This window comes from Amia ocellicauda, chromosome 4 (genome assembly GCF_036373705.1).
Source record: "Amia ocellicauda isolate fAmiCal2 chromosome 4, fAmiCal2.hap1, whole genome shotgun sequence".
Lineage (NCBI taxonomy): Eukaryota > Metazoa > Chordata > Actinopteri > Amiiformes > Amiidae > Amia > Amia ocellicauda.
In genome coordinates, this window is record NC_089853.1 from 7,865,937 (window position 1) to 7,876,904 (window position 10,968).

Below are 10,968 nucleotides of genomic sequence, written 5' to 3' on the forward strand. Positions count from 1 at the left end.
ATTAATAACTAAGTGATCGAGGATCCTATCCAGTCTGTTTTTGAATGTTCCCAAATTGTCACTTCAGCCACATCGCTGGGGAGTTTGTTCAGATTGTGACGCCTCTCTGTGTGAAGACGTGTCTCCTGTTTTCTGTCTTGAATGCCTTGAAGCCCAATTTCCATTTGTGTCCCCGGGTGCGTGTGTCCCTGCTGATCTGGAAAAGCTCCTCTGGTTTGATGTGGTCGATGCGTTTCATGATTTTGAAGACTTGGATCAAGTCCCCACGTAGTCTCCTCTGTTCCAGGGTGAAAAGGTTCAGGTCCTCAGTCTCTCAGTAGGACATTCCCTTCAGACCTGGAATAAGTCTGGTTGCTCTCCTCTGAACTGCCTCTAGAGCAGCGATATCTTTCTTGAAGTGTGGAGCCCAGAACTGTACACAGTATTCAGATGAGGAATACACACACACACATACTATAACCAAACAGGACACACACTTACTCACACACACACACACACACACACTACACAAACACCATTCTGAGCTGTACGCCCTGGCTGTGCTACAGTAATGGTGTTACTTAGTGTCTTATTAAGCCGGTCTCTGGTGTGTGTGTTCCAAGAATAGGGCTCTCCTGTGTGAGAGCCAGTGTCAGTCGGGGCTGTCAGGCCGTGATGGTGATGAGAGGAGACTGCGGCTCCCCAGGAGAGTGGCCACCAGGGTGCCTGGGAGGACACTTGGTCACGCCACATCACAGGCCATTTCTGTGGCTGTCATTCATGAGCTCCATCAAAGTGACTCACAGCACAAAGATATAAAATATATATAAACACGCCATGTCCATCCCCTCATGGTGCCACACTGTACACACTTAACACACATATAAACGCAACATGTAAAGTGTTTCATGAGCTGAAATGAAAGATCCCAGACATTTTCCATTCACACAAAAGGCTTATTATTCTCATATTTTGTGCACAAAGTTGATTACATCCCTGTTAGTAAGCATTCCTCCTTTGCCAAGATAATCCATCCACCAGACAGGTGAGGCAGATCAAGAAGCTGATTTAACAGCAAGATCATTACAGAAGTGGTTTCTAAAATGTGCAGTTTTGTCACACAACACACAGATGTCTCAGTTTTGAGGGAGCAGTGATTGGCTGCTGACTGCAGGAATGTCCACCAGAGCTGCTGCCAGAGAACTGAATGTTCATTTCTCTACCATAAGCCATTTTAGAGAATTTAGCAGGACATCCAACCAGCCTCACAACTGCAGACCACGTGTCCCAGGCCAGCCCAGCATCCACATCCCGCTTCTTCACCAGCAGCATCGTCTGACACCAGCCACCCGGACAGCTGATGACACTGTGGGTTTGAATGAACGAAGGATTTCTGCACAAACCGCCAGAAAGCGCCTCAGGGAAGCTCCTCTACAGCTCATCGTCCTCACCGGGGTCTGGACCGACTGCAGCTCTGGTGGACAATCCCGCAGTCCTGCCAATAACACGCTTCCTCAACACTGGAGACTTGACATCCATAGATTAGGGTGCAAACCATAGTCAAATTCAAGTCCCAAGTTCGTTACTATGATTCCAATCCTCTCGTCTGTCCATCTTTGATATTCTGATATTTTGTCCAGTAACCTTCTGCTGAGAAAAATAGATCCCAATGTAATTTGAATAAAAAACGAAATACACGTACAGGATTTTTTATTTGGCTAAAATAAAATAAATGACTTTTTTAAGGTGAAGAAGTGGAATGTTCTGCAATGGCCAAGTCAATCACCTGACCTGAATCCAATTGAGCAGCATTTCACTTGCTGAAGGCAAAACTGAAGGCAAAACACCCCAAGAACAAGCAGGAACTAAAGACAGCTGCAGTGCAGGCCTGGCAGAGCATCACCAGGGAAGAAACCCAGCATCTGCTGATGTCAATGGGTTCCAGACTTCAGGCAGTCATTGACTGTAAAGGATTTGTAACCAAGTATTGAAACTCACAATTTATTTCACGATTATTTGTCCAAATACTTTTGAGTCCCTTAAATAGGGGGGGCACATATAAAAATAGGTGTAATTCCTACACCGTTCACCCAGTTTGGATGTAACTACCCTCAAATTAAAGATGAAAGTCTACACTTAAAGCACTGAACTTGATGCTTAAGGCGGGGCTTCATTAACGCTGCTGGAAGCGGATTGGCTGGAGCTGAAACAGTGTGGCACTCTGTCTGGCTGGTTTTGAGTGACTTTTGGATCCTGCTGACATTAAGACTGTGGACCAATTGTGGAAAAGCTGGTAAATGCACGTCTGATTTATTTCAATTTTGTTCTGTTAATTTATAGTTGAGCAGTTCACTGTTCCAAAGGGCATTATTGTTTGATAAAGCTCACTACAACTGGAAGCTGATTGGTTGTTGGCACACAATCATTTACTAGATGTATATATATCACATAACATGAGAAGAAGAACAACAACATTTTTTAATTAATGATTACAGATTACAGAAGCTAACTGACCCCAGTAATCGACTGTGGGAAGTTCAGCCCTTCTCCTGCCACTGCTGCCAGACCTGTCAAGACTTCCTCTGTTCGTCTTCCTGGCTCAGTGTTCAATCAATAACAATCCCCCTTAATGCAGTGCCCTGGCGGTGCGGCCCGGTGCAGCCTGATGCGGCCCAGCGCAGAGTACAGTGACTGAGAGGCTGGCAGTGCCAAGCCTGGGAGACAAACACCTGGTGTGTACAGATGAATAAAAAGTGACAATTAACTCGTGACCGAACACAGCCAGTCAACCACAGAGCCAGCTGCCTCGCCGGGACCAAGAAATCGAATTCGGTCCGACTGCAGCAGGCCGGTACACCTGAGTCCGGCTGCGTAGCTCCAGAGTCGGGGGAATCTCCACCTCGTTGCTCTGACTTCACTCCAGCGTACTATCCTGCCGCTGTTGTCCAGCTGTGTCCCTTGCTCTGCCGCTGTCCCCAGGAGAGAGAGGAGAGGTGGTGGGGGGGCACCGAGGTTCTCAATGGTGTGTTCCCCCTCACAGCACCGGGCGCACGGGGCAGTCAGGGTTTCCCGGTCACTTCCTCCCTCACCTCACAGAGGGCCATGGAATGTCCCGCCCCGCAGCCAATCAGCAGAGGCCTGGCGCGCAGGAGGGCAGGGATTGGCTGAGGCCGGATGACGTCCTCCTCTGTTCCGTCTCCACACATCCCATGTTCATTCCAGCCCCAGGACAGCAGCTGCTCCCCTGCGGACACAGACACGGCCGGGTCACTGGAGCTCAGCGCACTACTGCATAGCACAGAACAGCACTGCACAGCGCACTACAGCACAGCACAGCACCAGGTTGTACACTACAGTGATCGGACGATCGATTAACTGATTGAATGTGCATCGTCACACAGAAAATAACACATCAAACAAACAAACAAACAAATGAATAAATATGAGCGGCAGCTCAGTTTGATTCACAGAGGACTGATGAATGGCCCTTCAGCATCCCCCTGGGGAGGGACAGCGTCTCCTCAGGATATGATCAGAGACAGAGAGAGAGTGGAGTGTGTGTGTATGAGAAAGAGGGGGGGGGGTGGTGGTTTGTATTGATCTTTACCACGCGCACACACACAATAGCACACACACGCACACACACTCACACTCACTCCGGTTATTGTCTGTGATGTGACATCTATCACGGCCGCCGTGCCGCTCCAGAGACAGAACCGCAGAGTGGCACAGACCCAAGGACCCACTGCCAGGCTCAGGATAATAGCTCGGCAATTACCTCGCCAGGCTCAGTCTCTCCATTGGCACACGTACACGCACACGCAAACGTACACGCACACTCCATGCCGCTGCCGGGGGGGTGAGGCCTGTCCCAGATCGCCACCATGGAAACCAGGTTGCCTATAACAATGCCGTCACTGTGGCAACGGAACTGCTTTCACCTATGCAGGACAATCTCTCTCTCTCTCGCTCGCTCTCTCTCTCTCTCACCCAAGGCCTCCCACCCTCTCTCTCTCTCTTCCAGTCTTTCACACCGTCACACAGCATCTTCACCCCCCCCACCACCATCTGACCACAGGCAGCACTGAACACTCAGCGGTCCCCATCTCTCTCTCCCTCTCTGTCCCTGCTGTTGCTCTATCACTCCTTCTCTGGTGTGGGCGCAGGAGAGACGTCCTGGTGCCCTGGCAGCCTGTGCGATGCCTTTGTATTTACTGGTCTAATGCAATTGTTGCTGCACTGCTTCTGCTGAATGAAAAGAGGGAGGGAGGCAGACGGAGGAGAGGTAATTATTTGTAAGCTACAAGTGGTTACCATGACTCCCAAGCAGCAGCGCCGGCCCCAGAGTCCCACACGGGCCGAACCAACACCAGGACAGTGTGGACTGGGCTTCATACGCTGGTGTGGCTGTGGGTCAGCCAGGCAATCAGCCATAACCACAAGCACAAGCCCATCCCTAGTGCCTGTGCTGTTGAGTGCAGTAGAGAGTAGTAGTGACCGTATAGTACAGTGCAGTACAGTGTAGTACAGTGACCGTATAGTACAGTGCAGTAGAGTGTGGTACAGTGACCGTATAGTACAGTGCAGTAGAGTGTAGTACAGTGACCGTATAGTACAGTGCAGTACAGTGTAGTACAGTGACCGTATAGTAAAGTGCAGTACAGTGTAGTACAGTGACCGTATAGTACAGTGCAGTAGAGTGTGGTACAGTGACCGTATAGTACAGTGCAGTAGAGTGTAGTACAGTGACCGTATAGTACAGTGCAGTACAGTGTAGTACAGTGACCGTATAGTACAGTGCAGTACAGTGTAGTACAGTGACCGTATAGTACAGTGCAGTAGAGTGTGGTAGAGTGACCGTATAGTACAGTGCAGTACAGTGTAGTACAGTGACCGTATAGTACAGTGCAGTAGAGTGTAGTACAGTGACCGTATAGTACAGTGCAGTAGAGTGTGGTACAGTGACCGTATAGTACAGTGCAGTAGAGTGTAGTAGTGACCGTATAGTACAGTGCAGTAGAGTGTAGTACAGTGACAGTGTAGTACAGTGCAGTAGAGTGTAGTACAGTGACCGTATAGTAAAGTGCAGCAGTGTAGTACAGTGACCGTATAGTACAGTGCAGTAGAGTGACAGTATAGTACAGTACAGTACAGTGACAGTGTTGTACAGTACAGTAGAGTGACAGTATAGTATAGTACAGTGCAGTAGAGTGTAGTACAGTGACCGTATAGTACAGTGCAGTAGAGTGCTGTACAGTGACCATATAGTACAGTGCAGTAGAGTGTAGTACAGTGACCGTATAGTACAGTGCAGTACAGTGTAGTACAGTGACCGTATAGTACAGTGCAGTAGAGTGTGGTACAGTGACCGTATAGTACAGTGCAGTAGAGTGTAGTACAGTGACAGTGTAGTACAGTGCAGTAGAGTGTAGTACAGTGACCGTATAGTACAGTGCAGTAGAGTAGTACAGTGACCGTATAGTACAGTGCAGTAGAGTGACAGTATAGTACAGTACAGTACAGTGACAGTATAGTACAGTACAGTAGAGTGACAGTATAGTATAGTACAGTGCAGTAGAGTGACAGTATAGTACAGTACAGTGCAGTAGAGTGACAGTATAGTACAGTGCAGTAGAGTGTAGTACAGTGACCGTATAGTATAGTGCAGTACAGTGACAGTGTAGTACAGTGCAGTAGAGTGACCGTATAGTACAGTACAGTGACAGTGTAGTACAGTGCAGTAGAGTGACAGTATAGTACAGTGCAGTAGAGTGTAGTACAGTGACCGTATAGTACAGTGCAGTAGATTGCTGTACAGTGACCATATAGTACAGTGCAGTACAGTGTAGTACAGTGACCATATAGTACAGTGCAGTACAGTGTAGTACAGTGACCATATAGTACAGTGCAGTACAGTGACCATATAGTACAGTGCAGTACAGTGTAGTACAGTGACCATATAGTACAGTGCAGCAGAGTGTAGTACAGTGACTGTATAGTAAAGTGCAGAAGAGAGTGTAGTACAGTGATCGTATAGTACAGTGCAGCAGAGTGCTGTACAGTGACCGTATAGTACAGTGCAGTAGAGTGTAGTACAGTGACCGTATAGTACAGTGCAGTACAGTGTAGTACAGTGACCGTATAGTACAGTGCAGTACAGTGTAGTACAGTGACCGTATAGTACAGTGCAGTAGAGTGTGGTAGAGTGACCGTATAGTACAGTGCAGTAGAGTGTAGTACAGTGACCGTATAGTACAGTGCAGTACAGTGACCGTATAGTACAGTGCAGTAGAGTGTGGTACAGTGACCGTATAGTACAGTGCAGTAGAGTGTAGTAGTGACCGTATAGTACAGTGCAGTACAGTGTAGTACAGTGACCGTATAGTACAGTGCAGTACAGTGACCGTATAGTACAGTGCAGTAGAGTGTGGTAGAGTGACCGTATAGTACAGTGCAGTAGAGTGTAGTACAGTGACCGTATAGTACAGTGCAGTACAGTGACCGTATAGTACAGTGCAGTAGAGTGTGGTACAGTGACCGTATAGTACAGTGCAGTAGAGTGTAGTAGTGACCGTATAGTACAGTGCAGTAGAGTGTAGTACAGTGCAGTAGAGTGTAGTACAGTGACCGTATAGTAAAGTGCAGCAGTGTAGTACAGTGACCGTATAGTACAGTGCAGTAGAGTGACAGTATAGTACAGTGACAGTATAGTATAGTACAGTGCAGTAGAGTGTAGTACAGTGACCGTATAGTACAGTGCAGTAGAGTGCTGTACAGTGACCATATAGTACAGTGCAGCAGAATGTGGTACAGTGACCGTATAGTACAGTGCAGTAGAGTGTAGTACAGTGACCGTATAGTACAGTGCAGTAGAGTGTAGTACAGTGACCGTATAGTACAGTGCAGCAGTGTAGTACAGTGACCGTATAGTACAGTGCAGTAGAGTGACAGTATAGTACAGTACAGTACAGTGACAGTGTAGTACAGTACAGTAGAGTGACAGTATAGTATAGTGCAGTAGAGTGACAGTATAGTACAGTACAGTGCAGTAGAGTGACAGTATAGTACAGTGCAGTAGAGTGTAGTACAGTGACCGTATAGTATAGTGCAGTACAGTGACAGTGTAGTACAGTGCAGTAGAGTGACCGTATAGTACAGTGCAGCAGAGTGTAGTACAGTGACCGTATAGTACAGTGCAGTAGATTGCTGTACAGTGACCATATAGTACAGTGCAGTACAGTGTAGTACAGTGACCATATAGTACAGTGCAGTACAGTGTAGTACAGTGACCATATAGTACAGTGCAGTACAGTGTAGTACAGTGACCATATAGTACAGTGCAGCAGAGTGTAGTACAGTGACTGTATAGTAAAGTGCAGAAGAGAGTGTAGTACAGTGATCGTATAGTACAGTGCAGCAGAGTGCTGTACAGTGACCGTATAGTACAGTGCAGTAGAGTGCTGTACAGTGACCGTATAGTACAGTGCAGTAGAGTGTAGTACAGTGACCGTATAGTACAGTGCAGTACAGTGACCGTATAGTACAGTGCAGTAGAATGCTGTACAGTCACCGTATAGTACAGTGCAGTAGAATGTAGTACAGTGACCGTATAGTACAGTGCAGTACAGTGACCGTATAGTACAGTGCAGTAGAATGCTGTACAGTGACCGTATAGTACAGTGCAGCAGAGTGTAGTAGTTACCGTATAGTACAGTGCAGTAGAATGTAGTACAGTGACTGTATAGTACAGTGCAGCAGTGTAGTACAGTGACCGTATAGTACAGTACAGTGTAGTACAGTACAATAGAGTGCAGTACAGTGACAGTGTAGTACAGTGCAGTAGAGTGACCGTATAGTATAGTACAGTGCAGTAGAGTGACAGTATAGTACAGTGCAGTAGTGTAGTACAGTGACCGTATAGTACAGTGACAGTGTAGTACAGTGCAGTAGAGTGACCGTATAGTACAGTACAGTGACAGTGTAGTACAGTGCAGTAGAGTGACAGTATAGTACAGTGCAGCAGAGTGTAGTACAGTGACCGTATAGTACAGTGCAGTAGAGTGACAGTATAGTACAGTACAGTACAGTGACAGTGTAGTACAGTACAGTAGAGTGACAGTATAGTATAGTACAGTGCAGTAGAGTGACAGTATAGTACAGTACAGTGCAGTAGAGTGACAGTATAGTACAGTGCAGTAGAGTGTAGTACAGTGACCGTATAGTATAGTGCAGTACAGTGACAGTGTAGTACAGTGCAGTAGAGTGACCGTATAGTACAGTACAGTACAGTGACAGTGTAGTACAGTGCAGTAGAGTGACAGTATAGTACAGTGCAGCAGAGTGTAGTACAGTGACCGTATAGTACAGTGCAGTAGATTGCTGTACAGTGACCATATAGTACAGTGCAGTAGATTGCTGTACAGTGACCATATAGTACAGTGCAGTACAGTGTAGTACAGTGACCATATAGTACAGTGCAGTACAGTGTAGTACAGTGACCATATAGTACAGTGCAGTACAGTGTAGTACAGTGACCATATAGTACAGTGCAGTACAGTGTAGTACAGTGACCATATAGTACAGTGCACTACAGTGTAGTACAGTGACCATATAGTACAGTGCAGCAGAGTGTAGTACAGTGACTGTATAGTAAAGTGCAGAAGAGAGTGTAGTACAGTGATCGTATAGTACAGTGCAGCAGAGTGCTGTACAGTGACCGTATAGTACAGTGCAGTAGAGTGCTGTACAGTGACCGTATAGTACAGTGCAGTAGAGTGTAGTACAGTGACCGTATAGTACAGTGCAGTACAGTGACCGTATAGTACAGTGCAGTACAGTGACCGTATAGTACAGTGCAGTAGAATGCTGTACAGTGACCGTATAGTACAGTGCAGCAGAGTGTAGTAGTTACCGTATAGTACAGTGCAGTAGAATGTAGTACAGTGACCGTATAGTACAGTGCAGCAGTGTAGTACAGTGACCGTATAGTACAGTACAGTGTAGTACAGTACAGTAGAGTGCAGTACAGTGACAGTGTAGTACAGTGCAGTAGAGTGACCGTATAGTATAGTACAGTGCAGTAGAGTGACAGTATAGTACAGTGCAGTAGTGTAGTACAGTGACCGTATAGTACAGTGCAGTAGAGTGACCGTATAGTACAGTACAGTGACAGTGTAGTACAGTGCAGTAGAGTGACAGTATAGTACAGTGCAGCAGAGTGTAGTACAGTGACCGTATAGTACAGTTCAGCAGAGTGCTGTACAGTGACCGTATAGTACAGTGCAGTACAGTGTAGTACAGTGACCGTATAGTACAGTGCAGTAGAGTGTAGTACAGTACAGTAGATTGCAGTACAGTGACAGTGTAGTACAGTGTAGTAGAGTGACCGTATAGTACAGTACAGTGACAGTGTAGTACAGTGCAGTAGAGTGACAGTATAGTACAGTGCAGTAGAGTGTAGTACAGTGACAGTGTAGTACAGTGACCGTATAGTACAGTGTAGTAGAGTGTAGTACAGTGACCGTATAGTACAGTGCAGTAGTGACAGTATAGTACAGTGCAGTAAAGTGTAGTACAGTGACAGTATAGAACAGTGTAGTAGAGTGTAGTACAGTGACCGTATAGTACAGTACAGTGACAGTATATTACAGTACAGTAGAGTGTGGTACAGTGCAGTAGAGTATAGTACAGTAGAATGTAGTACAGTGACAGTATAGACAGTGCAGTAGAATGTAGTAGTGACAGTATAGTACAGTGCAGTGCAGTAGATGGACAGATGGACAGTAGATGGACAAATAGGTCCATGCACACTTCCTGACATGGGACAGGGGGAGAGGAGAGATGAGAGAGGAGCGGAGGAGAGAGGAGAGGAGAGAGGAGAGAGGAGAGGGTAGGAGGAGGGGAGATGGGAAGGGGAGAGAGGAGAGGACAAGTAGAGGAGAAGACAGTAGGAAAGGAGAGAGGAGAGAAGACAGTAGGAGAGGAGAGAGGATGAGAGGAGGGTGTGCAGTGTGCTGTAGGAGATGCTGCTGCTACTGTTGCTGCCGCCGATTCCCCCTGACCTATTTGAGCTCTATAAATAGTAGCACTCGGGTTTCTGCTGCAAATCCAATTTTGCTGCTTCACCAGCCCCCTGCCATCGCACAGCGACTGCACAGGAGAACGAGAGAGAGAGGAGGATGGAGGAAAGGAGGGAGAAGGAGAGACATGCCCTCCAGGGCGTGCATGCTTAACCCCCGCAGTGCCAAACCGGGTTATACAGAGAGAGAGAACAAGTGGAGTGAGAGAGAGAGAAAGGAGAGCGGCAGAGTTAGAGGAGCAGAGTTCCCTCGGTCCCACAGGTGGACAGGCTGGTCGGCCCACCGTCAGACCCCTGACTCTGGGGCTTCACAAGGGGGCAGCAGGAGGCAAAGACTTCCGAACCACACACTCGTTATCATTATGACTTATGAGACTTGAGAGAGAGGAGAGCCAGGACCCCCGGCACTGAAATCACTGCCCCTGCCTCCCTGACGCAGGCCGGCCCACCGCTGCAGAGCAGAAAGGGGAGAATCCCACACGCATGCACACGCATATCGCTCTCTGTTTCCCACCTTCCCTTCTTCAGACACCATCACCCTCTTTCTCACTGTCATCATCTCTTTCCTGAAATTACCCCCTCCCCCCACCTCCGGCTCTCTCTCTGTCACTGTCTATTATCAGTCACTCGCACACCTCGCATTGTGTGAATGTGAGTGTGTGTGAGAGTGTGAGTGCTTGTGTGTGTGTGTGTGTGAGTGCTTGTGTGTATGTGAGTGCGTGTGTGTGTGTGAGTGCTTGTGCTTGTGCTTGTGTGTGTGTGTGTGTGTGTGTGTGTGTGTGTGTGTGTGTGTATGTGTGTGGAGTAACAGTGTGCTATAAATTGCCCTATTTAAAATCAGATGGAAATGATATGCTTGACAGAGGAAAACTAAGAATACACACACACATACATACATACATTCATATAAA

General features: G+C 47.2%; 1 protein-coding gene across 4 annotated transcripts in view; it reads right to left on the reverse strand.

Annotated features, from left to right (window-relative positions):
- Window positions 1-914: 914 nt before the first annotated feature.
- Window positions 915-10,968, reverse strand: part of sergef (secretion regulating guanine nucleotide exchange factor) — a 23,936-nt gene continuing 13,882 nt past the window's right edge. For 3 of the 4 annotated variants that reach the window (XM_066700824.1, XM_066700823.1, XM_066700822.1), the window contains one exon: window positions 915-3,223. In XM_066700824.1, coding sequence (XP_066556921.1) covers window positions 3,039-3,223 — 185 coding nt within the window. In that variant the 3' untranslated portion in view covers window positions 915-3,038. The remainder of the gene's footprint in view (window positions 3,224-10,968) is intronic. The other variant, XR_010816537.1, reaches the window with a different exon arrangement.